Genomic DNA, 25,804 nt, shown 5'->3' with positions numbered 1-25,804 from the left:
TCTACAAACACAAACCATACTGAACGATGTAATCATCACACTTCATACCACTAAACTGATCAATCATTCCAATTCTGTTTATAAAAATATTATTCTGCTCCACCAACGCATCCTGCTGGGAAGCTATGGAATTCTGATATCGTGGAACGGAACCTGGGACTGCCTCCTTTCACAATCTTTTCTACACCTTTAACAAATTAGCGGTGTATATCCAATAGCATTTTTTCATTACAGCATGAAACAAGGGGGCAAACTGAGATTGTGTGAGCAGTGTAAACTAAGAGGGGTGAGAGTGTGTGGTGAAGGCTTATATTTTCAGGAGGGAACGGGCTGGACTCCTTAAGTGTTTAGACTGACCTTTTTTTTCCCCCCCTGAACCCCATTGAAACCCCAGTGTTTTTGGTTGGGAATTAATTGATGACTGTAAACTGCTTTGAGATCCATGGATGAAAAGATGCTGTATTATTTCACCAACAATAATTCACTGAGCATATCATTTTTGCAGCTAGGGGAAAATATTCAACTTTTTAAAACCTCTTTTTTGGTCAAAACCCAAAATATCATGGAAAACTTTTGTCAATATCCAATTTTTTTTTTGCCCAGCTCTAATATTGTCATAGTCCTATGTTACCCCTGAGCATAAGTTAGGACATTAAGAAAGGTAAGGCATGTAGTATACAAGAGTATGCTTCTGTTACAAAAGCTAAGTAGATAAGATTATATGTGATGAAATTATAGAAATAGTTTCCCTTTTAGCTGGTTGATGTGGCTCCAGCCTTAGAACATCATACAGTGGGTACCATAAAAATGTCAGCATTTTTAGCAGCTACCGCACAGGGCTTGCTGAGACACCAGCTTTCTCCCATATCTAGAATAGGAAGTCATTGTGGTAACTATATGGTGTGTGATGACAAAAGCGGAGTTTCTAATAATGGCCCTGTAGAGTTACCCAGTGAACAGTGAAATATCAGTAATTTAATAACCCCCCTTACCATGGAATACTCTACATTCTGTTTTGTACCAGAAGCCTCTGGAATTGCAAATGTGAGGGTCAAAACCTGCTCTCAGTTAAACTGATACAAATTTGAAGTAACTCCATTGACGTCAACTGCGTTACTCTAGAATTATACCAATGTAAACAAGAGCAGTGCTTGGCCCACAGACCTTTGAGTGAAAGGGATTATCTTGTGGTAACCATAGTAGGTATTTTCATTTTCATAACTACATTACATTAAAAGGCAATGGAACTGCCTAAGATTCATTGTGGAAGCAGAACAAAGCATGAGTTATCTGCATTCCCCCCCCCCCCCCATTAAGTAGCACGCATGAACAAACATTGTCTTAAGGTCAGAGAGATAAAGAAGTCTTGTGTCTACTCTAGCATTTCTGTGTGACTGTCCCTAGTGAACATTTTCAGCTAAGCGCCTACAGCTAGTGGCAAAAAAGGAGAGAACTATATCAAATTTCCTTATGACTGCCCGTGTGAACAGTGTTTGCTAGCGTAATATCAGCTCATGCTCTGGGGCATATGATCACCAGCTGGGCTCAGAAATAAATTTTCTCTTTGCTTTATAGTGTTATGCAGGTATCACATTATCTCTGAAGCATCTGGCATAGATCATTGCTTCACTAGATAGACCACTGGTCTGTTCTGGAATGGAAACTCCTGGGTAAATTTCAGAGGGGTTAAGAATTAGTTATGGTTTGCTAATTCACTTGGAATAACGTTGTTGACTCACAGTTTTCACCTGCCACAGTCAAAGTTAAACCTGGAATGAGGTTTTGGGCCTCTTCAGACCAAACAATTCCTTGATGTAATGGCGTGTTATGGCATAGACAGTGCTCAGGAATTGAATGACAGAGGGGAGCCAACTCCAAGCTGTCCCTCCAGGGATATACTGGAAGGAAGCAGAGAGGTATTTTTCAGATCAAAGGGAGGAATTAAATGTTACTAAAATGATACAATCTTGAGACCCTCATAACAATTCAATGAGTATTGCCAAGGTAAGGAGGTCGACACTGTACCTAGAGAGTCAGTATTCTTTTTTGGAACTTCTGAACCTCTTGTTGCCACATACAATGAGACTACAAAGAGGCTGCAGGTGGAGACATTCCAAAAAGGCCTCTAACAGAGCATCATGCAGTCTCTATGCGTAATATCAGCTCATTTACCTTTGTAAAATAGCAACTGAAGTATGAGAGGCTGCTGCTTGAATTGCTTTAGTGAACTTTATAGTAACATTTAATCTCTACATAATACTTTCAGGAGAGGGTCTCTTGAGTGGAGTCTAGGACCTTAGTTAAAAGGTGCTATGTTTCCAATAAAATCTGGTTCCAGAATGATACCAGAACTTAAGGAGATCCATTGCGCTCGCTCTCTCCTACCCCTCCCCAACAATCTCTACTCAGAACCCCTCTCTTTGGGGGCTCTCTGATCGCAATCTTGACCAGGGATCATGTTATTTTCTTAAATAATATGCAGCGTTCTCATTCTGGACGTGATTCATCTTTGCACCAGCATGGAGGCTAGCTGAGGGACTGAGGGGAAGTTGGCTTGTGCTTTTCCTATCCTGGGGTTGCTGCCATGCAGCCCTCCAGTGCAGGTTAGGGCAGCCCTTACCTTCTGTCCTGGCCGCCATGGCCCCTATGGGACTTGCAGCATCTTAGGAAAAGCCACAGCATTGAAACACTGAGCCATACCCCCACCTGCCCTGTATTCCTGCATCGGGGGCTCTTGTGGGGTCATGGGGCTGTAGAACCAGTGGGGTCACCTCTGTGCTTGTTGGGGAGTTCAACTGCACCAGGGGTATTCCTGGCAGGGAAGAGAGCTTCTGGCTGCTCGGAAGCCCTTTTAGGCCAGCTATGCTGTTACAAAGGGGTCATAGGTCACCAGTGAATTAGTTCCATGTCTCTAGGGTCTCCCAGGATGGGCAATGCCCTACTGGATAAAGGAAATGGAATGATTCCAACTGTCTAGTCTGCAGATCATATAAAAAGACATCAGCATTGACACTGGAACGTGATCAGGAACAAGGGAGGCAGCACAACTCATGTGCTTCTAATCATACACAGCTCTGCAGCAGGCATCTGTCTTTAGCATTAGTCTGGGGATTTAGCACGTGACTCCACCTCCATCATTCTAACACTGTTTTAAAGGAACTGCTGCCAACCGGTTAAGAGTGGCTGAAGTCTTAATTCTGTTGATACTTTCAGGTAAACAACTTAATGCGGCGTATCTACCTGCTGGAGATGCAGAGCAGTTCAGAAGCACAGGATTAGCCAGCCAGCTCCCCTTTTGCAGCAAGTGCTCTCTCTTCCCATCACAGAAAAACCTCAAAACATAATACACAAATATTCCCTTGGCTTGGGGCTGCACTGGCCCAGGGAACAACCTTCTCCCAGGCAGTCTCTACCTTCTCAAGCCAGGAGCAACTGCTCCTATGGCTCTGCCCTGGAGCACCTGAGTTGCTATTAACTCCTTGTTTGCCAGGGACAGGACAGAGAGCTCTGCATAGTGCACAATAATGTCAAATTTTCATTTTCTAAAAGCAAGTAGTGAGGAGAAAACCTCAGGGAAGTTCGGTAGCATAGGAAGGGGATTCTGTAGTCAATGCGACGTGCTTTTAGTACATTTACCAGGAAGTGACTTTAATGTGCTGTTTTTGGACATTTTTTTCCCAGTTCATGCCATTAAGGTTAATGATGACTCCCATGAGACGGGAGCTTGGTCTGGCCTGGAGAGTGTGTGTTCAGTAAGTGACAGAAGAGTAGCCTCTCTCTGTATCTCATGCCCAGGAGACATGGTCTGGCCAGCCAGATGGAGATTCCTTTTGACAGTATGCCAGCGGAGATGCAAGCAATGGCGCATCTTGTTCTGTATCTCTCACGGGGCTGGACACGTGGCTTGTCATTTGTCCAATATCCACCAGGACAAACTGTCCTTAAACCCTCAATCTGTTTTCAACAAAGAGACATGGAAAAACCTTCATGTATGTTTCCTTTTTAGTTTTGTGACAGTTATTTTTCCCTCCTCCGTACTGTGTGATCTCTGTGCTCTTCTGACATATTATCCTTTTTCTGCCTTTTCTTGATCACTCTTTGCCCTTCTTCCCATAGATTCCCATCTCCTTCTGGCTCTTTTTGAGCTAGGACAGCACTGTACCTGCTTTGTGCTACTGACATGAGTCTAAAATTCATCAAAGCAATTACTAGGATAAGAAATGTTCCTGTACCCTCACCTCATTCAGCGTCAACAGGGCAGTATTTAGACCCCTAAGTGTCTAAATTCCTTTTGAAAAATGAAACATAGGCATTGCAGTGCTAAGTGCAGAAACACCTGAATATCTTTAAAAATCTCAACCTATGCCTTTGTTTCCTAGGTTAAGTGCCAATCACATCTATGGCATGAAATACAAACATTACATAAATAATCATTAATCTTCGCGTTCCAGCATTGGCTAGACTCCTGGCGATTAGGCTGTCTGCCTGAATGATTTAAGCCTTTAGTCTTGGATCTTCTCAAGATGTTGAGGCCTTCCTTAGTTGCCACTCATCATTCACTAGCCTGCAGAGCTCCTTCCTTTCAACCCTTATTGCTCTAGTCAATCTACTCTCCACGTTCTAAGGGAATGAACACAACGTTGGTTGTGAGGAACTCTTTGAGTTCTAACTACAGCTCTGTTACTGACCTTGGGAAAATTTATGAACGTGCCTGCTTTACTGCCCCCATCTACACAAGGACAGTAATAATACTTATCTAGTTCACAGATGAACTGTGGGGATGCATTAATGTTTGTACAGCACTGTAAATCAGTGACATAAGTGCCAAATATGATAATTACTTAAAGCATACAGGGCTAGATTATAGTTTCATAGGTTAGATTATACTTTTAGGCACATCCCTGTGTTGGGAGCACAGGGGGAGCCTTAGCACCCCAGGAGGATCTCGGAAAAAGATAATTGTCTGGGAAATAAGTATACTTAGCACAATCCCTCCCCAAGATCCGCGGTGCGCCTTACAGCTCTAGGGATCAGCATGAAGGTGGAGCAGGTACACAGGGACATAAACTGAAGTCCTTAGTGAGGCTGAGGCTAAACTCCCACTGAAGTCAATGGGAATCATGGCCGAATGAGACGTGAGTAAAACCCAAGTAATGACTTTGGGACCTGGCTTGTGTTCACAGAGTAAGAGTGAAAGGAGAATGGACTAGCCTTTCGCTGCTCTGCTCCTGGGTCATTCGTAGGATTTATGGGGCCCTACACAGTATTATTAAACTGGTGCCCCTATGCTGGCACAACTGGTGCCCCTACGCTAGCGCATTTGGCTCTGTGAATACTGGTGCCCCTATACTGCCCCATCTCAGTGCAACTGGTGCCCCAATGCTGGTGCATTTGGCTCTATGAATCCAGCCCCTGCCTTCTGCCTAGGAAGGAGGCTGCAGCGCATGCTGGATGTGGGGGGATCGACCCGCTCTTACCTGCTGTCCCCGTCATAGGTGCGGACTCCGTGTGTGGGTGCTCCGGGGCTGGAGCTCCCACGGAGAAAATTTAGTGGGTGCAGAGCACCCACCAGCACCAAGCTCCCCTCCTTCCCCCTGCCATGCCTCTTGCGTGCCAGCGGCCCCCTGCTTACCAACTTCTCCCCCTCCCTCCCAGTGCTTCCTGAGTGCCGCGAACAGCTGATTTATGGCGTTCAAGCTCCGGGAGGGATGGGGGGGAGTGGGGACGGGGCACACTCAGGGGACAAGGTGGGGTGGGGGTGGGGCCTGGAGCAGAAGGGTGGTGTCGAGTACCCCCTGGCAAGATGAGAAGTCGGTACCTATGGTCACAGTGGTGCTCCAAATTTCTGGGTGCCCTACGCAGCCGCATATGCTGGTTATGCCTAAGGACAGCCCTGCTTTGCTCTCACAGACTTGCAAATTCCTTCCAGATCTGGTCCTCTTATGGGCTTTGATGCTCTCCCCCATTAGAGGAATTCTTTGCAGTGTCTTCATTAGGTCTGCTCCAACAGTAATCGCTTCCCCATTTGGTTTCAGGTAATCCCTACACCCAAAGCTTTTTGGAGTCAGATGCCTGAATAAGTATACTAGAACTATTTTAAAGGATCATGCCCCTAAATAAGTACACCTATACCTTCTTAAAGTGCCATGTCCTTGGAGATGGTGGTCTGTATATTCTAAGGATGCACTGTGCTGTGCCATCTGAAGACTCCCAGTGCTGTTCTTTTTTCTTCACTTTATCTTTGATATGTAGTTTATATATCACACTTCCTAGCTTCCGTGCTTCTTTAATTGATACTTCAGTAGGTGACTCAGTAGATGATGGTTTTCTGTTCAAGTCAGTACTGAACCTGACATAGTCCTGGGGATACTGTGCTGCCAGAGTCCCCTCATTTGGGTGAGAAGTGCTTTGAAACAAAGATATTGACCTCCTTTGGTAAGTAACGCTTCCATGATTCTCTTCATGAGTGTGCAGGTCTTAAACTCAGCATGGAGGCCAAGGTCCGACTCAGGGAACAACATTCTATAGACCTAAATCCACCCTGGCACTTCTGTTAGTTCTAGTGCTCTTCTCCAATTCCCTTCTTCCCTTCCTACCCTAAGCTGCAGGGCAGCATTACAGTATGGAAGCTGTCTTACAGTGCACAGTAATCTGTTGTTCACTCTCACAGGCTGTGCCCTCACAACCCCTCAATGCCAACTGGCAAAGGGTTCAGTGTTCAGCAACTCCTATCATGTCTGACACACTCACTACATGGAACAAAATTGCTGCCATGGTTTTTATCGATAAAGACTGTTGTGTGAGGTATCCAGTGAAAGCTTATATCATAGTGGTCATCATAAGCATTAAGAGATGTATGTATGGTCACTGTGCAAGGAGTTACGTGTACCTACTAAAGTAGGTGTTAAATTATGTAACCAGGACGAGTTGACAAATAGTTTTTTTTCCAGACAGGAGAGAATATGTACATCCCTCTGTCACATGTAAATTAAGCCAAAACAATGGAAACCATATTCGCATGTGAAATCAACAGGAAAGACACGTTGATGGTGGAGATATGAAACAAACAGGGGGAACACAAACTAGCAACAGGGGAGAAGAGGCTTGTATGGGAGTGCACTTCAAAGATTGGCTGGCCTAAAAGAGGAGGGGGAAAGGATGCCTTTCTTATCCTTCACTGAGGAGCTAAAAGGACCGCACTTCTTGTATCCATAAAATTTGGATCCTGGCCATATTGGGCTAGTGATGCTGGGAGGCCTTAGGTGAGAAATTGCTTAGACAAGGATTTTAGCCAGTTCGAGTTAAGCTTAGACTCTAAGAAGCATGTTTTATACGTAAGCCTTTTTTATTATCCTTGCTCACTTGATCTTCATCTAAATCTTTGTAAATAAAGGTATGTGTCACAGGGCTGAGCTGTCCTAAAGAATTTGATCCTGAGTGGTTCCAGCCAAGCTGTGTGTACTCTGTCCCGTTAGGGACAGCTCACCTGGCGGTTTCTGAGTGCGCCCAATGATAGGAGCTAGATACTGCAGAGGGGGATGCTAGAGACCTAGAAGTTGGTGCTTGTCTATGAAACCAACAGCCTCTGGCCAAAGAGCTGAGTTATCAGACAACACGGCTTCACGCTAAGGGCAGGTGGTGGTGAGGTGCCTCACAACTCTGAGTACCCATGGGGAGAGTGACAGAGGCATACCTTATATCGGCCACACAGTGAGAGAATGTAAGTGGTGGAAATCAGCCAGAAGCGGAAGGAAAAAGGGAGATGGAGCAGGGCTGCCCTAGGTTTTGAAGTCCCTCCCAAGAAAGTCCTCTGATGATCCCTCCTCCATCACCTCCAGCCTCCCAAACAACTCAGAATGATCCTAGCTGACTGATCTAAAAAGAAGGGCTTTCTCCACATATAGAGAGCTCATGCATGGGGGAGGCAGAAGCCTGTGGGAAGTCAGGAGGGGGATCAGCTCTTATGAGTGAGTGCAAGTTAGCAGTGGGACTTCATACAGCAAGGGGGCCCCTTGGTTTGAAGTCTCTCCTGCATAAGGCCATGAGAAACAGAGAGGATGGCAACAAAGAGAGAAGAAGGAATAGACAGAAGAGAGAGGGAGTGCGGGGAGGAGAGCAGAAGGAAAGACGGGGAGAGAGGGTGAAAAGAAGGAAAGTGAAGAGGGTGGGAGAAAATAACAGGGACAGAATGAAAAAAGGGGGTTAGCAAGAGACCTGCAGGAGAGGGAGGGCGAGGAAGTTTATGGAGAGGAGAGAAAATGGGGGGAGAGGAAATAGAAGGGAAGGAGACAGAGTACAAACAGGAAGAGAAAAATGTCCACTACTCATATCCAACCCCTTTCTATATTTATTTAGAAATGAAACGCCACTGACTAAAGTCAGAGCAAGAGGAGAGAACTGTGCAGAGACCCTCTGGTTCCAGCTGCTGCCCCAGGCAGCTCTCTGGAGCAGGGTTGAAGCAAAGGTCTTTCATGCTGCATCAATCATGAGAAAGCCTTTCCTTTTACCAGACATTATGCTCTGTTCATCACGTCCCCTGGCAAGGCTTCTGTTTTTGGAGAGTGACCCCTGTGTCAATGCTAAGGATGTCAAAAAGCAGAGAGAGAATCAAGACCAGAAAAGAGGGGCAGGGTGTCTAGAAGCATATTGCAAAGCTCTTTATCGTCGTTGTAAAAAGCTTCAGCAAAGTATCCACTAACCAACTATGGAATGTTTAAGGGCAAACATTACAGGAACCAGCTACATACAAAGAGCCTTATGGCACCAGGATCTGCTGTTTTTTTCCCTTCAAACGTCTGTTTCCTCCAAACTCTCTGCTATCCCATACTGCCGAATAGATTCCCTAATCTGTTCCTGAGTTTTCACCTTCCCACTGAGACCCTACCTCCCCAGGAAAGACACTGGGTACTAGATTTTGAAGAGGGCACACGTTGTGTGCCACCTTCTTGCCTCCAGCATTTTGGGGTCAGCCGGGGAGTGGAGCAAGCATTGGTGTAAGCTAGAGCAGCCTCAGCAGCATCTCTATCTCAAGATGCCTACAACATCATGTTATGAAGCCATCGAGCAGCTCACAACAGCCTGAGTGCAGTGCGTTCCTGATACACCTCCTGCCCCGGCCATATCTCTGGCATGTCCCTGCACAGTTGGCTTGGAGAGGGGCTAATGTCTCCCTCAGGCACCTGGAGCTGTAGAGTCCATTGTATCCAAATCACAACATTCAGTTTCAGCAGCACTGCTGTGAGCACAACAAAAGCCCTTGTTTTGCAGCTGGCACAGCACCTTGCTGAGACCACATTTCCCCCTCTCTTTAGGCAGTAAGAAGACTAAAAAATGATACTCCAAAGAGTTGATGTGATACAGCTGTAGCTGAGCATCTCATCCCTGTGTCCCCTTTCTGTCCATAATCTCACATTAGCTATTTAAAAGCAAGCAGGAAGAGGCACTTTCACCCCAGCTCCCATAAAACCATTCTCAGTTGCTTGTGGGGAATGCATGCGAGGTTACTGGAAGGCATAAGGCACTTAGATGAGACATTCAAGAGGGGAGAGGGAGCTGACGGAACCATTCTGTGTCCCAGTGGCGGCAATGGTTGTCAGCTGGCTGGTTTTTAACCAGCCTGGACAGTTTTTGTACTGCCTTGCCAGTGAAAAGATTTAACGTGTGGGGTTTTTTCCCCCACTTGGGACCAACCTTCCCTGAAAGCTGTGCACATGCATGTCCACACAGTGATTTTGTAACTACGATGCATGCCACATGGCTGGGAGAGCGGCTGCCATCTGGGTGTGTGCCACGTCTTCAAGCTGCTGAAACCGCAGTGGCTCCTCCCAACACTGGGGTCTGGGAAGGGGGACAGAACATAAGAACGGCCATATTGGGTCAGACCATTGGTCCATCTAGCCCAATAGCCTGTCTTCTGCCCGTGCCAAATGCAAGTTGTCACAAAAACACCTGAGACCCGAGTCTTGCCAGGAGTGGAGTGGTTGAGGCAGGGGCTTCTGGATAGGGGGCAGCAGGAGGGCTCCCTTACGGGCTGATGTGGGGGTGGGGTTCTGCATCTCAGAGATGGCAACCCCAGTGTCTCCTGGATTCTGGCTAGGGGAGGGGAGGCCGGGGGCAGGGTTTCTCTTTTTCCCCTGCCATGGGGGGGGAGGGGGGAGCTGGAGGCAGCAGACTGTCACTTTTCATCTCTGCCCATTGGAAGTGGGGAGGAAGGGCAGGGGATTGATCTTTCTGGGAAAGAAAAGAGTCAGAAAGGAAGCTCCCGTCTGGTACTGGTGCAGGAAGGATTAGAACCCCATCATATCCCCAGCCAAGCACCAGCCCCTCCTGCTGCTCCCACTTTAGATTATTGTGCCTGAGAAGTTCTTATTTCATCAGCCCAGGAAGAGGCAGGAGGAAGGGGAGCTCTAGGGGAGCTTAGCTCCCAAACTCAGGGCAGGGAGAGTAGGAGGGACGTTCCGTCAGTTTCCCCAAGACCACTTCTTTCCCCTCACTGACTGCATTCCCTGTCCCATCCCACAAATGTTTTTAGACACAAACTTGGAATGTGGTAATGTTGGTCAAGAAGGATTCCTGTCATAAAAATTCTTATATGGCCCTACCTTACAGGAAAGTTCTGAAAGGGTAAAATTCAGCTCTGCCATAAGTGAGTGGAACGCTCATTGATTTCAATTCTGCTTGTTCCAGACCCGAATTGGTTGGATCCCACATGCAGAGAAAATAAATGCAGTGGCTGTGTCTACATGTGCCCCTTTTTATAAATATACCTAGGCACAGAAATCAGAACGCTCCAATTTCCTAGCCAAATTTTCATAATCATAACTTGTAACCTGAGCTAGCCAGAAACGTTATCTAAGTCTCACAATTGCTAAACACTAAAAGAGATAAGAGCACTTTGACCACCTAGCTAGAGAGAGGTGGTAACCCCTCAGTGTTCCTTCCTTTTTCTTTTTATTGTAGTTGTTATGGTTAGAAATTCTAAGATACTTCCTATGTACAAATAAGAGTTAAAAACGTGTCAAGGTAATAAATCAAAGTAATGAAAAGCCTAGATGTAAAAGGAGACAAGTTCACAAATGATATATTTTATAAACTTTTTACCGAGTGACAACTGTATTTTACAAAGTGAGGCATTAACAATTGTATGGCAAGCAGAATGTATAACTTGAGCCTAGGAATTTCAAAGTACCCTATAGGAGTTAGGCTCTCAAATCCCACTGAAATTTTCCCTTTGAAATTCTGCCTACATTCCTAGCAAAATACTGATTAAAAAACAGCACAGGAGGGGGTTCCTTTAACCACATGGGAACCTCATGTAACTGTGTAACCTGTGGAGGACAGTAATTGAGCTTGCTGTAGAAAAAACACATGATCAACAGTTAAGTCTCTTTGTGCCAATGGCAGAGATTTTGAAACAAATAGGGATTGTATTTGTTGGGAATAGTGAATAGTGGGATATACAGTAAAGAGGTCTTACCTGGTCTGAAGTTGCTTCCCTTTTTCCATAAATCCAATGTTTCCCCCTTGTAGATGGGGTGGCTACATTCCGCGCCTTCCTGAAGACAGAGTTCAGCGAGGAGAATCTGGAGTTCTGGCTGGCCTGTGAGGAGTTCAAAAAGACCCGGTCGACAACCAAACTGGCATCCAAAGCCCACAGGATCTTTGAAGAATTCATTGATGTGCAAGCTCCTCGAGAGGTTGGTAGGCATACACACTCTGGTGGGATTAATCTGAGAGACAGGTATTGCAGGGAAACTCACTTGGCAAGGGGAAGGAAAGGAGGGTTGGGTACATCATGTTTGCCACATCTCTCTCCATTACCAGTGACTCATATCCCCAGTGCTGGGATTTTGTACTCTTCAGGGGACCACTGCAGAGGTAATGAGCCGATCAATGATTTCACTGGCTACTGTTGGCCAGTGTGTCTGGATATTTGAGTTACTGCAGCCTGCATCCCAAAGCGTCCAGTGGGGAACCTCTGCAAATCAACAGATAGAGACATCACTCCTTCATTCTTTCACAAGTATCAAAATTATTGCCTTATAGGTCCCCAAAACTGCCTTCAACAACACTCCCAGCAACTGCTCTAACCTGTTGAATCTCCAAGAGTTAGGGAGTATGTGGCAATCTAGGCCCTACACCCCTCTGAATCTGTATTATTCAGCATTGTTATAATTGCTGAAAGTTACGAGCAATAGCACACTGTGCTGAATAGAAAGTGTAGCCACAATTTAGAGTTTGGACTTGTGAATTCTCCTTTAACATAGTCACAGTTTATGATGTTATATCCTGCATTGTGATGTCATATTGCTTATTCAGAGAGGGCCTGCTTACAGATTCCTCTAGTGAATGTGTACCCGATTTCCAAGAGGGCTTCCAGCGGGGAAAACCTCAGACTTTACCCACAACTTGTGACTTGCTAATATTGGTAATCTGGGGCCTCTGATGGGGCACATGCCCATCCCCCTGGTGGAAAGGCTAACGAGCATTCCTGCAATCAGGGACTGTCAATTAGGTGCACCAGCAGAACATGCTACGCCTGTAGAAGTGGGGCTTAAAAGGGTGATCCTGGCCAAGGGGGGAGTTTTTCCAGGAACAAGGAAGCTTCTAGGGCATGCTAGTGAGCTCCAGCAACAAGGGAAATTGAGCCTTAGGCAGCTGCTAACATTTTCCTTCAAGCCCCACCCCATTTGAGGCAGATAGACACTACAATCTTGGTATAAGCAAAAGGCCATGAACTGTGATAAGTCCTGGGAAGTGCACCCAGGGGCTAGAGTCAAGGAGACTATAAATTGGATGCTGAAAAGACCCTGGGAGTGAGCTGAGCTTCTGCTGGGAACAATAAGATTGCCCAGGAGTCGGGGCTCCTGGTGGGGACCCAGGGGCAAGAGACTCAAAGGTACTTTGGCTCAAGCCCAAGCTGAGATTTGGCTGACTACAGGGCCAAATTGAATTCCCACAGGAGTCAATGGCAGTCTTTCTGATTATGTCAACTGGAGTGGGAGGTGATCCAGCATCCTGTGGCACTGAATGCATTCCAGCTGGGATTAGACACTTGGGTTTAGGTTAGATTAGGAGGTGTCGATCCCTATGATATCTAAAGGGTTTGGTCTTTCCTAAAATCAGATCGCACAGTCATGACCTTTGGTGTATCAAAATTTTAAATGACCCACCAGCATGATGCACAGCCAACTAATGCTGTAACCATCTGAGGGGAGGCACAGATAAAGGTTTCCTTTCTTGACTGCACTATATTTGTGTACCACAGAAGCCTCCCTATTCAAAAGATTAATAATTGCAAACTCTCTCACACAGGAATTGCTTTGCAGCCATCTTTCTCATGACAACCACAGTTAAGCCTGGCTGTTTGTCAGGGCAAAAATCTGGGAAAATTCATAGATTTGTCACAGCAAAAATGCTAAAATTATGCGTTTAGGGGGTTTAAAATGGAAAAGTCGAGGCACAATATTTTTTAGTAAGTAGTTGTCATGGGAAATTATGAGAAAATTCAAACAGTTTATTGTAAAACAAAAATAACTTAAAGCTATTTAATAAGATTTTAGTAACAGTTTAAAATTGCTAACAATTCATTATTCTACACACTAAATGTATAGAGAGCCAAATTTGTAAAAATTCATAGGAGTCTTGATGAGTGATGGGATAGCTGGGGTGACAAAGACTCTGAGTCAACATTTTCAGACTTGCAGTAGGTGCCTAAAGTTAAGCACCTAAATTCACACCTAGGCACCTACATAAAAATGGTCTGGTTTTCAGAGGTGCTAAGCACACACAGCTAATATTGAAATTAATATGGATTGAAGTGCTTAACTTAAGCCACCTAAATTAGAAAATTTGTGCAGTGACTTATTATGAATCCCTCCCTCTCCCACCCCAAAAGGTTATGTTGTTGTGTTATTAGTCGTGGCTGTGACAAACATACACTCTTAACTATATAAAGCAGAGTTACTCTATATAATTCTTCTTGTTGTCTCTTTCCCTAGGTGAACATAGACTTCCAGACACGAGAGGTGACAAGAAATAATGTGCAGGAGCCCTCACTATCTTGCTTTGACCAGGCCCAGGGGAAAGTGCGCAGCCTCATGGAGAAAGACTCTTACCCCAGGTTCCTGAGATCCAAAATTTACACAGACCTGCTGACCCAAACCCAGAGGAAGCTCAGCTAGAGCAGGGATGGGACCCTCAGAAACCATAAGCTTCCCATGGCAGCCAAAACCATTTCCAAATGTGAAACTTCATTGGTGTTTAAAAAAAGCGGTGGTAAAGGAGGAAGGGGAGAGAGAAAGGGGGAGCCCATTTCAGAGTGTGACCCAAACGCAGTACTAGGACTCTTTGTAGAGTCTGTGCGTGTGTTTGGCTAGTGGTAGCACCTAGCAGATTCTGGCCTATTCAGGATCATAAATATGTCCTCTGTGGTGCACTGGGTCATCTATCAAGAAAGCAGGTTTCCCAAAACTTACTACACTGGTTAGTTCGTAAATAATGCCAATATGAACTTCCATCCCTCCAGACCTCTTCCCCACGCTCACCTATCTCACATATTTGGAGGGGACACTAAGGGCAGTCATGTAACTGAGCACAATCCAAAGCAGTGCTGTCGATCATGTGAGGGCGTGGGCAGCTGGAACTCCAAGCTAGAGACCATGGGGTTCCAAAAGCTACAGGCCTTGAGCTGTCTCCCCGGGTAGAATTGATCAACTGAGTCAGCTCTTTCTTCCATTTTTGTTGCTCACACTGTGATGTCAGCCATGATCTTGCTGCACCCCCTCCCTATCTGATGATGCCCCCCAACCCTAAAGTCCTTCTCTTTAGGGGAGGGAAGCTGAATGTTATTTTCACATGCATTGTCAAGGAGCCAAAGTTTCCTCCCCAGGAGGCCAAACCAAAAGCCCTTACTAGAAATGGTTCTAGTACAAATTATAATTATTATTTGATTGATTTGTTTTGTGGGAGCAGATAGGAGCCCCAGGCACGTTGCAGGGCCCCACTGTGCTAGGCTCTATACCAAAACCATAACAAAAAGATACTTCTTGCCCCAGAAGAGCTTTGTAGTGTTGGGAGGCAACATGTGATGTTCCATCATGCTAATCCCTAACAAGAAAGGGGAACGTAGGAGCTGCCTGTTATGTGAGAACACACGTTTCATGCATTGCATGATTGGGCATGACTGGGAGAGGTAATTGTAAAGGGATTTGTGTGCAACGTAGCACACCACACACAACACTTAAAAACAGCCTCTGTCCTGACCTCATGCAGCATCTGATAACATTGATACTGAAGTTATTTGTATTTATTGTCCATAGATTGCTTTTATTTATTGATTGCTAACTGTGTGTTCAGTGCTGTACAGATAAATATGGAGACGTGGTCCCTACTGTGAAAACAGACAAGGCAGTGGAAACATGTCATGCACTGGATGAGTCCAGTTTTGAAGCAGTATATAAGACACTTATTTGCTGTTGTATTTTCCATATTTTTGTTGCATAGCTTAAGGAAAGATTATGCACAGACATCAACTGTGTCACACAACCACCAAGTTATGCATAAATAAATTTACAGTAGGCTCCAATTTCTATGTTTAGGGTGGTTTGTGGGTTTGCTATCCAAAAAAGTTTGGATTAAAAATTTGATTCAAAATTGAGTAAACAGGATGGCCTGGAGTCTAAAGCTACACACAGCAAAGTAGGGAAAAGCTGCATGGGTCTCAAAAGGTATTGCACATCCATGCATTAGGTAGGACACAGCTTTCAAGCTCTGTTTGGAGGGATGCTGTGCCGGGGAAGCTGCTGGATGTATAGCCTCTGTTCTGTAGTCATTATGAGGTTTCTCTCGTTAGGATGAACGGTTTTGTTAGTGCATTGCTGTTTTTATTCAATAAATGTCTTCCCAGTCCTATCTCTATAATGTGAGCACTGGATGGAATTGACACTCGGGCTGAATGGGAAGGGGAGAGGAGAGAGAGAGCTGATGCATGATTAGGTGTGGAGGGGCTTAGCTTTACTGAACAGGAGTTCACTCATATGCCATTGCCATTGACCAGTAACCAAAGTTTTGCATGGTGGTGACACTTGGGCTCCAGGTGACTGGGTATTTGTGGTTCTGGAATCACAATGAGGGTAGGGAGCATGGTTGTCTCATTTCAGAGTCATGTGCAGCAGGTCAGAGTTCTTAGGCACCAGAGCGTATATGCTGTATAGGGAAAATGTGTTTTCTAAGGAAAGATTACCTTACAGCATTTGACAGCACTGTTTGTGCTGTAAGTGATTCTCTACTTTTCATTTTGCAGACCACTTTGTAAGAGAGAGACCCTCTCATGGGTCAATTTTCATTCTATTAGAGGGACCATCAGAAAGGGCATTGAGACCTATGATCTGAGAACCATTGTTTACCGATGTCCTTTACAACTGGATTGTAAAATAAATGGCAGGGACTGGAACACAGGTTTGCAAGGTGTGTGGAACTCAGCCTGTGTAACGCTGACAGATCCCGGTTGTCAGCGGGTGGGATCAAAGCTGGGGCCTCTGGAGCTTAGTGCATGAGCCTCTACCACATGAGCTAAAAGCTGTTAGCTAAGCCTATAGAGCAGGCTCATTTTATCTCTCTCTATCCCTAGTGGTCTCACTAGGTGCCACTAGATGGAACACAACACCACACCCAGGAGGTGTGTGGGTTACATCTGCACCCAAAGGCAGGCCCTATAGTACAGCCCCTCTATCTATTTTCTTTAAAAGTACCTCTAGAACAGTGGTTCTTAACCTGGGGTGCACGCACCCCCTGGAGGTGCGAGATGCCCTTTCTGGGGGTGAGAGACATGCCAGATTTTTTTTAGAAGGTAAATCACTGAAAACACAAATTAGTCACAGGCACATAAGTACAACTATATTTTATCAAACCTATGTATTTATTAATATTATACATTTTAACGATTACTGTAATATACAAATAAAAATATATCTAGGTTTAAAGAACTGACCTACTTCAATGAATTTTGATAAGGGGTGCAAGAACGTATTTTGAGAACCAAAAGGGTGCAGGCTGCAGTAAAGGTTAAGAACCACTGCTCTAGAATCTATCATGAATTCCCTTAGTCTATACATTTTGTCAACCTAGCAAACAAGATTGCAGAGGTAACTATCTCAGGAACCTTGTGCAAGGCACTAGAAGGAATCAAAGACTGAAATTATTCTTTGATTATTCCTGGGCTATATTTTTGTCCTACTAAACAGAATTAAACCACATATACATCCCCATTGTGCTGCAGGTGTAAGATAAAAGTGCAAGGGGGGACGGTGGGGGAGATCACTGAGAGACGCTGGGGAAAAAAATTTACTCACATCACTCCACAGGGTTCATGGAACATTCTGAATGTGTTTTCTGTGCAAGTGGAGGCAGACACCAAGAGAGAGCTACTGAGGAATTGCGGTGAACTCTTCTCCCTGTGACACAAACTGTGGCACCCTCATTTAGGGCTATGCTGTCTTTAGATGTGGGAAGCTCCTGTTGTGTTAAGTTGCAGTCAATGGGAGCTGGATGCACAGAATTTGCTCCTTAATGCAGAAGTGTCTAGGTGACTCCTTGCATGAACGTGAACTGGTGCATGAAACCAGTGATTCTACAGCTTTTGAACTGGTGAGCACACTCCTCAATCTGACAGGATAGGCATACCTATATGGTGCCTTTCAGGTACTGGTTGAAAGGTCTTAGCTGTCTTTTATGACACTATGGTCTGGGACAGACACCATAAGTGACAACACTGAAAGTGCTGAGATTGTGAAGGCAGGGGAGGGCTATGTATATCTTATCTTTTATATTAATCCACATATTGTGGCTGTGAATGCAAAGGGTGCATATATACACAACTCTGTCCTTTTTTCCAAGTGAAGAATCATTGAAACAGAATGTAGGACTGGAAGGAACATTAATAAATCTAGTCCAGTCCCCTGCACTGAAGCAGGATTAAGTATCATCTAGACCAGAATGTAAGTGAAAGTGCTAGTGGGGGATGCGTAGTCAGTGCTTTTTAAAGAGAAGAAAGTTGGTCATTTTTACTTCTTGTTTATAAGGCACCCAAAAAGGCTCCATCCACAGCACATTAAACACTCCGGGGATACTTCAGCAGATGGTATCCTCAGTATCTGCTAGTACTTCCCAGCCCTTTGGGAGGCCAACCTATTCAGCAGAGAGCTCAGCCTGCTATAGAAGTATTGTGAGAAAATATTGCACAGGTCGAGTCAGCCAGTTGGCATAAAAAAAGGAGTGAAGTGAGAGTTTCTGCATGACTGGGAATGAAGGGCAAGTATAGCTAGACAGCTGAGGGCTGGATGGAAAGTATATGGGATGGGGAGGAGAAGGGAGGTTTCTCCCACCAACTAGAGGGGGTGAGACAGTTGACTGTCCATTTACAAAGACCTCCCCAGGCTGAGTGATTTTACCTGATGTAAGCTGTATGCTCCCACTCCTTTGCTTCTATCGCTTCATCCAGACAAGATGATTGGGGTGAAGCTATGGAAAATTTGACACTATTGCAGGTTTTGGAACAGACTGGGCAGCTGGCCAGATCAGTGCCCATCCCCATGCTAAAATATCTGCAGGACTTCCTGATGCATGCTCAGTGTGGTTCTCACCAACATTGCTGTCTTGAGCTCCACTACTATTCATGGCAGTAAGGCCAGATAGAAAGCAACCTAATGATTTAAAGCCTTTTTTTTTAAACACAAGAAATTAGCATAATTTGCTGTTTTTTATGCCAAATGACAGCTTGAATTGAATGAAAATAGGAAAGTTATGTAATCGCCTCCTTTAAAATCAGGAGCTCGTGAAGAAAATAGTGATTTAGCATCAGCCATTGCAAATACTACGCTAGTCTAGAAGGATAAATCCTCAAAGATAAATACCCTGCCTTTACTTCAACTCTTATTTTATGTTAAAGGGGCATCAACAACTTATCACACTTCCCTCTGAAAATTCTGGACCCAGTATTGTTATAACGAAGGGTGCTATAATCGAAAGGGGTGGGAGAAAAAATTGTTTCTTTCTACCTCTGCATTTGACAACACTTTGCATATTTCCCCTGAACAGCTTGTCAATTTGTGAAGATCTCTGACAAGAGGGAAGAGCAAATACTTTTAAAAATAGGAAAATGCAATTTTAAAGTTACCAAATTTCAGAGGGACACAGAGGCCGGGGTAGACATTGAAACTGCTTTTAACCTTTTCCCCCGCTTAACCAGATTTGAAGCTGTCTATGTCCCTTTAAATGTAAACATGAGTGCACTGATGAGTCCATGCCTTCCACACTGGGAAGTATGAAGGTCCAGGTCTTGATCATCTTGGGGTATGTCTACACTACAGCCTAGTCTATGGCACTGCAGCTGTGCACGGTAGGAAGCATCTACACTATGGCGCTACATCACCAGAATGGGTTTTTCCATCAGTGTAGGTAATCCACCTCTCTGAGAGGCAGGAAGCTAGGCTGATGGAAGAATCCTTCCTTTGACTGCATCTGTACAGGGGTAGGTCACCCTAATTATGGGTGCAAAAATTTTCACAAGCCCTGACCAATGTGGCTAGATTGACCTAAGTTTTAGGTATAGACTATGCCTGAGTATTGAAGGAATATATGTGTGAGTGAGTGCATGTAGGAGCGAATGTGTATGTGCTTTATATATAAATTTAATGTTTTCCAGTAGAGGATCTTTACTGTGATTTAGACTGTAAACATTAGACTAGGATAACACATAAGTGATATAAAATGAGCTGTTAGCGTTTCTTTGCGGCGTATGTAAGATTGGCGAGTAATGGGAAATGTAAAGTTCTGCTGTGCTTCCAACGACCCGTAACAGCACATATATCAAACTGAACTGAATGTTCATTGATATAGAAACAAAACTGAAATGTTTACAGCATACAGAGCAATATCAAAGCATACCTCATGCCAGTCCCTGAGTGCCTCTCACCTGTCAGTGCATATCTGTCTCCTCTCCCTGTAGGCCTCTCACTTGTCCCTATAAACCTACCCTCACATTCCCCATACCTGTCCCTATGTACTTATTGCTTCTCATTTTATCTCTGCACACACGTTCAATATCCTCACAAAGCTGTCCCTGCATACCTCTTGTCCATGGATACCTTTCCCCTCTTCTCACCAACCTCTTAGCCATCACTGCATACCTATTATTTCATGGTTCTCATTTATCCTCACATACCCGTCCCTACAGACTTGTCTTCTGTTGTCACATACCTATTCATGATGCCTCTCATTTTCCCCAGATACCTGTCTGCTGTCTTTTCATATCATTCCAGCATACCTCTGACTGTCACTACACACTCTGCTGTGTAGCTGTCACCTGTCCCTACACACCAATTGCCTGTCATCTCTTACCTGTCAGCTTCACACATCCTGGCTGCATTCCATTCACCTCTTGTGCTGGAGCTGCTGTAGTCATCTTATGTCTTAATACAGCACTTGCTCTGACACACAAGTCAAAGCTCATGGAACTGAAACCAAGGTCTGTTTGCTGCTACGTCAGAAATGATTTCCCCCTCACACACATTTGTTGGGCATTCTGAAGCTTTTGGCTTGTTCCTAACTTTGTGTCCCCTTTTCTCCATCTTTAAAGCTTCACATGCCACGTTTGCTGGCAGGGTGTGACAAAGTGGGGGGGGGGGGGCTGGTGCTGTCGTTACTCTGGTTCTACTATTAGATTAGGAGTCAATAGCTGTTTTGTTGGGATTACTGCTGTGCTTCCTTTTAGCGTCCCAATTTCCACAAGGTTGTGTTCATATACAGATGTCTCTTATATTTGCTTAGTCATGGTGGGTTATTTTTGCTCTGCACCGCCCCTTGGCTTTATTAAAAAGCTGTACCTCTAATTCAAGGCTGTGTAATAAACTCAGTTGACGCTCCAGGGCATGTATGTGGAAGGGTAAGGGGGCAGGGAAGGAAGGGAACTGTGAGGCGGAGTCTCTAATCACTAAAAAATGAACCATTTGTGCAGAAAGGCACGTAAGGAGAGACTGGCTGTCTGAGGCTCTTGGGAGAATCCACAAGCCAAGGGTGTTGTGGAGGTCTTGGCTCTGGTGTTAGGCTCTTGTCTCCGGTCACTGCTTCACACTTTCAGTCCTTTTCTGTCGGGTTTGAAGCCCAGCTGACCAGTTAACTGACCCAGATGGGCTGTGGTCCAATTCCCAGCTTATTTTCCTCTCTGGTATTCACAGTACAATTTGCTAAGCTAGAGTGGTGGAGCTGCTATTGACTCAATGGTCTGCTCTTGTATCTGTATGTATCCCAGTACTCTTCACCCTTTCACGCTGCTGGGCCCACAGGCTGAATCTAAACCACTGCAGATCAGGATCAGCTCTGCTTTCACATCCTGTAGAGCAGTGGTTCTCAAACTAGGGCAGCCACTTGTTCAGGGAAAGCCCCTGGCGGGCCGGGCTGGTTTGTTTACCTGCCGTGTCTGCAGGTTCGGCCGATCGCGGCTCCCACTGGCCGTGGTTTGCCGCTCCAGGCCAACGGGGCTGCAGGAAGGGCGGCCAGCACATCCCTCAGCCCGCACCGCTTCCCGCAGCCTCCGTTGGCCTGGAGCGGCCAGTGGGAGCCGCGATCAGCTGAACCTGCGGACTCTGCAGATAAACAAACCGGCCTGGCCTGCCAGGGGCTTTCCCTGAAAAAGTGGCGGCCCTAGTTTGAGAACCACTGCTGTAGAGTGCAGAGCCAACCACATTGCAGTATGAGGAGTATCTCTGTATATTGCTCTGCTCATGTCTACACCTGCCAGTTAAAAAGGGATGGGGGAGGGGAGAAGGACGTGTGATTTTATATTTACTTATGCAACAGAATGGGTCTCAGTGGGATTTCCAGCAATGAGAGCAGGCAATGAGTAATCCATGGGATGGAACTGGCTTCTTTAAGAACTGTGAGCCAAGTGTCTCATCTCCCTTATATTGTTTCTCTTCCTTTCTTTACAATCAGAACAGGAACCTGGGTTTCCATTTTTCCTTGTGTCAAAGCCACCAATACCACCTTGAATCTGCATCCTTCATTAAAAGGATCAGAAATAAGGATGCCAGTGAAAACACTGAATGGGGAGAGGGAACTTTCAGTACCAGCTGGTATTACTAGGCTGGGTAATTTGGTACCAGGCCTGAGCAGAATGCAAGTTAAGGTGTCCTCCTAACCACACATGCTTCCAGGAACTTTGTGTGGTTCAGAAGGACTCATGAGAGCCTTAGCTTAGGGAGGAGTGAATTGCAAATTGAATCACAGGACAGCTTGACTTGGAGCCCAGCTTCTTTAAGATACTGTCTATTCTATGGTTTTCATGCCATGACCATCACCATGGTATCTGCACACCAGAGTTGTTGTTAGCAGAGCTTCAACTGCAGTTTGGACAGGACCTAGAAGCTGATCTCTGTAGATCTTCCTATTTGCCATGGAAGTTTAAGATGAAGGCAGTGGTTAGGGTTTCCATCTGGAGTTCCCTCTACATTAGCAGCTCTTGTTTGAAAGAGTCACTTAGACCCAATTCATGAGAGATATTTGGCTGATGTCTTTGTCACTGATTTATGTCATTACAATGTAAAATGGAATACTGTCATTCACCTTTACTGTAGCAAATACTGTGAGGATGTAATAAACACAAACTGAAAACTATTTCCTCTGTGCCTGCGGGTTTCCTTCTTTCTTTACTCACATTCAGGAGGAGAAAAGATCTTTCACTGCTTTATCTATCTGCTCGGAATCTCCCTCCCCCTCTGCCAGCTATTCTCATCCTGTGAATTGATTTGACTGGCCCAGAGATTTTCAGTGATCCCATGGTAGCAGTTGGTCTTCTGTACAGTCCTGCCTTGTGATGCAGCAACCTAGGTCTAGTTGTGTTGGAAGAAGAGTGGTGGAGGAGAGGGACAAGGATGCTGGCAGCAGAGGGAATGTAAGGAAAGCAAAGGATGGTCCCTCAGGTTCCCCTGAGGAACTGCTGTCCATGTTCAGAGCTGAAGAAGGAGACAGCACACCTAAATCTACTATTGTCATCAGCTTCAGAGAGTCTGCCTAGTGTCTAAGGCAAAAAAATATTGTGGGGGCATGACCTCTCTTTTATAAGAATAATGCAAAGGATTCCCAAAATGTCAGCTATTGCTTGTATCTGCAAATGGATTAGTCAGGGTGTAGACTAAAAAGATGCATATTCTGCTTTAGCCTAGCTCCTGCAGAGCAGACATACTACTTATGGAGGAAATGTCAGCCAAGACATTAAGCTTTGCGGAGCACAACTGCAACTGGAACCAGCAGTGGGTCTCCCTTCCCCTACCTGTTGTACACATTACAGGTGCAGAGGAAGCCACTTCTGCCAGATGAATCTAGCAGAGCAAGGGAAGTTACTCTAATAGAATAATGCAGTCAGTACAATGTGTCAGCAGAAGACTGAAGGAAAGCAGCAGTGCAGGGGAGACCGAATGCTTCAAGAGTGGGGGGGAATCACACACAAAGTGATGACAGATTTCCTCCCTTTGCCTTTTGAGAAGAAACTTAGTTCCGACAAACGGAACAACTGGCTATTTAATTGGGTATAAGTAATAGCCAACATGGATGAGTCCAGAACAAATCATGCCAAACCAACTGCATTTCCTTCTCTTACAGGATTTCTGGCCTAGTGGATGGGGGGAAGCTGTAGACATGATGTATCTTTACACAGGCACCGACTTTCTAATGTGCCAGGAGGGGGGGGCCTCGACCACCACTTTCTAATGTGCCCCAGGCCCTGCCCCCACTCCACCCCTTCCTCCAAGGCCCTGCCTCTGCCCACCCCCACTCCATGCCCACCCCATTCCACCCTCTCCCCTCACTGGGCTGTGCCCTCACTCCTCCCCCTTCCTCCCCAAGCCTTCTGCATGCCGTGAAATAGCTGATCATAGCAGGTGGGAGGCTTGGGCAGGGAGGGAGGGAGGAGAAATCGCTGATTAGCGGGGCCTGCCAGCAGGCAGCAAACACTGGGAGATAGGGGAGGAGTTGATAGGGGGCTGCCTGTGGGTGCTCAGCACCCACCATTTTTTCACAATGGATGCTCCAGCCCCGAGCACCCACGGAGTTGGCACCTGTGTATCTTGATTGAGTAAATATTTTGACACAGTCCTACATAACTAGGGAAATGTGGTCTAGATGAAATTACTAGAAGGTTGTGGCAAAACTGGTTGAAAGACTACACTCAGAAAGTAGTTATCAAGGGTTTGCTACAACAGGAGAGTGGCTGTGGGATATCTGCTTGCTGAGCCAGATATAAAGTTTTCTTTACAGGTGTTCTCCTGCAGGACATGTTACGTAAGCAGCCTGTTTTTCAGAGAGCAGTCAGAAGCAGTGATGTGTTCAGAGAGCAAATTACCTTTACTGGCCCATTAATTCAGCTAGGTATGGAATGAAATGGCTGTGTTGGAGGCAGCATGTCTGGGTCATCAGTGTTTCACGTGACCATGCTTCTCCCTATGCAGAAGGATCTTATGCATCTCCCCTATGCTACTGATACAAGTACAATGATAATGTACTATTTGTTTTTGATCACTTTCTTTTGTGTTTTGTAAATGCCTAACACATTGAGAATGCTAATTGTTCCCTGCCCTGGAGAGCTTCTATGATAAAAAATGGGTAGGCAAGCACACAAAGGGATGGGGTGCAATATGGGAGTGGTCAAGGTGGGAATTAGCCAGGGTAATGTAATGTTTGAATAGCATAGTGAATTCTTTTGTTTCTCTCCAAGCACCACCAGCTAGTCATAACCAGCCAGCTTCTTGTGTGTGTCTCGGTACATGCAGGAGTCCTCCACTTGAATGGGTAGAGGATAGTGGCCTTACAGACCAACTCAGGGAAGGTGTTTTATGCATGCAAGGTGGCACAGAAGAAATTACAGAGAGGCTGGTGGGAGCAGTAGGCAAATGGGCAAACAAGGCAATTGTCATTAGCAGAGCTAGATGGATAATACAGAGGGGCAGAGTTGCAAAGAGCAGACATGATATAGGATGGGGGTGTCAATGGAGGGATTCAAAGAAGGGACTGATATTGTGGGGGTGGGGGGAGACAGCATTTTGGGTGAACTGGAGGTGGGCAACTTGGGTGTCAAAGAGGCAGAGGTAATAACAATCCAGACAGGAGATTACAAGGGCCTAAATGAGAGAGTTAACTGTACGGGTGGAACGGAACAGATGGAACCTGGAAATATTTTGGAAGCAGCAGCAGCATTAGGGTTGAATGTGTGCGGCCAGAGAGAGGGAAGGAGTTAAGGATGACCCCTGGACTATGGGCCTGAGTGATGGGGTGGATGGTGGTGACAACAAATGGAGGATGGGGAGACTGTTTCGGAGGGAATATAAGGAATTTGGTTTTGTCATGTTAAACGTGAGGCGAGAAGGCATAAGAGAGCTAGGCTGAGATGCAGGATTGGATGGGTAGAAGCAAATGAGTGGTGGACAGGTACACTTGCAAATTATTAGCATCAAGATAGTAAGAGAGCCATGGCATGATCCAGAGAAAGGGTATAAACACAGGAGAGAAGGGGGCCAAGGAAAGAACCATCTGGGGCCATTAGGGACAGTGGGAGGGAGAAGGAAGAGTACCTGCCAGGCCCTGAGACACTAAATAGCCTCTGATTTGACATCCAGTCTTCAGCTCCCAGTGGATACCCTTTGGTTTTGCTGATACCCAGTCTAGTGCTTCCCAGCATTGTTCTCCTCCTGGTGGCCTGCAATCCCACCCAATCTGACTTTGTTCACAGAGCCCTTCACCTTCCCCAGGGGACAGT

At 45.5% G+C, this 25,804-nt stretch overlaps 1 protein-coding gene across 4 annotated transcripts in view; it reads left to right on the top strand.

Moving 5' to 3' along the window:
- The window catches only part of RGS8 (regulator of G protein signaling 8), a 35,878-nt gene extending 14,237 nt beyond the window's left edge, over positions 1-21,641 (top strand). For all 4 annotated transcript variants that reach the window (XM_073356604.1, XM_073356603.1, XM_073356605.1 and 1 more), the window contains 2 exons: positions 11,530-11,696; positions 14,001-21,641. In XM_073356604.1, coding sequence (XP_073212705.1) covers positions 11,530-11,696; positions 14,001-14,183 — 350 coding nt within the window. In that variant the 3' untranslated portion in view covers positions 14,184-21,641. The remainder of the gene's footprint in view (positions 1-11,529; positions 11,697-14,000) is intronic.
- Positions 21,642-25,804: the final 4,163 nt, after the last annotated feature.

Source organism: Lepidochelys kempii, chromosome 8, assembly GCF_965140265.1.
Source record: "Lepidochelys kempii isolate rLepKem1 chromosome 8, rLepKem1.hap2, whole genome shotgun sequence".
Lineage (NCBI taxonomy): Eukaryota > Metazoa > Chordata > Testudines > Cheloniidae > Lepidochelys > Lepidochelys kempii.
Note: the sequence above shows the minus strand (reverse complement) of the source record. Positions and strands in the feature narration are given on the sequence as shown.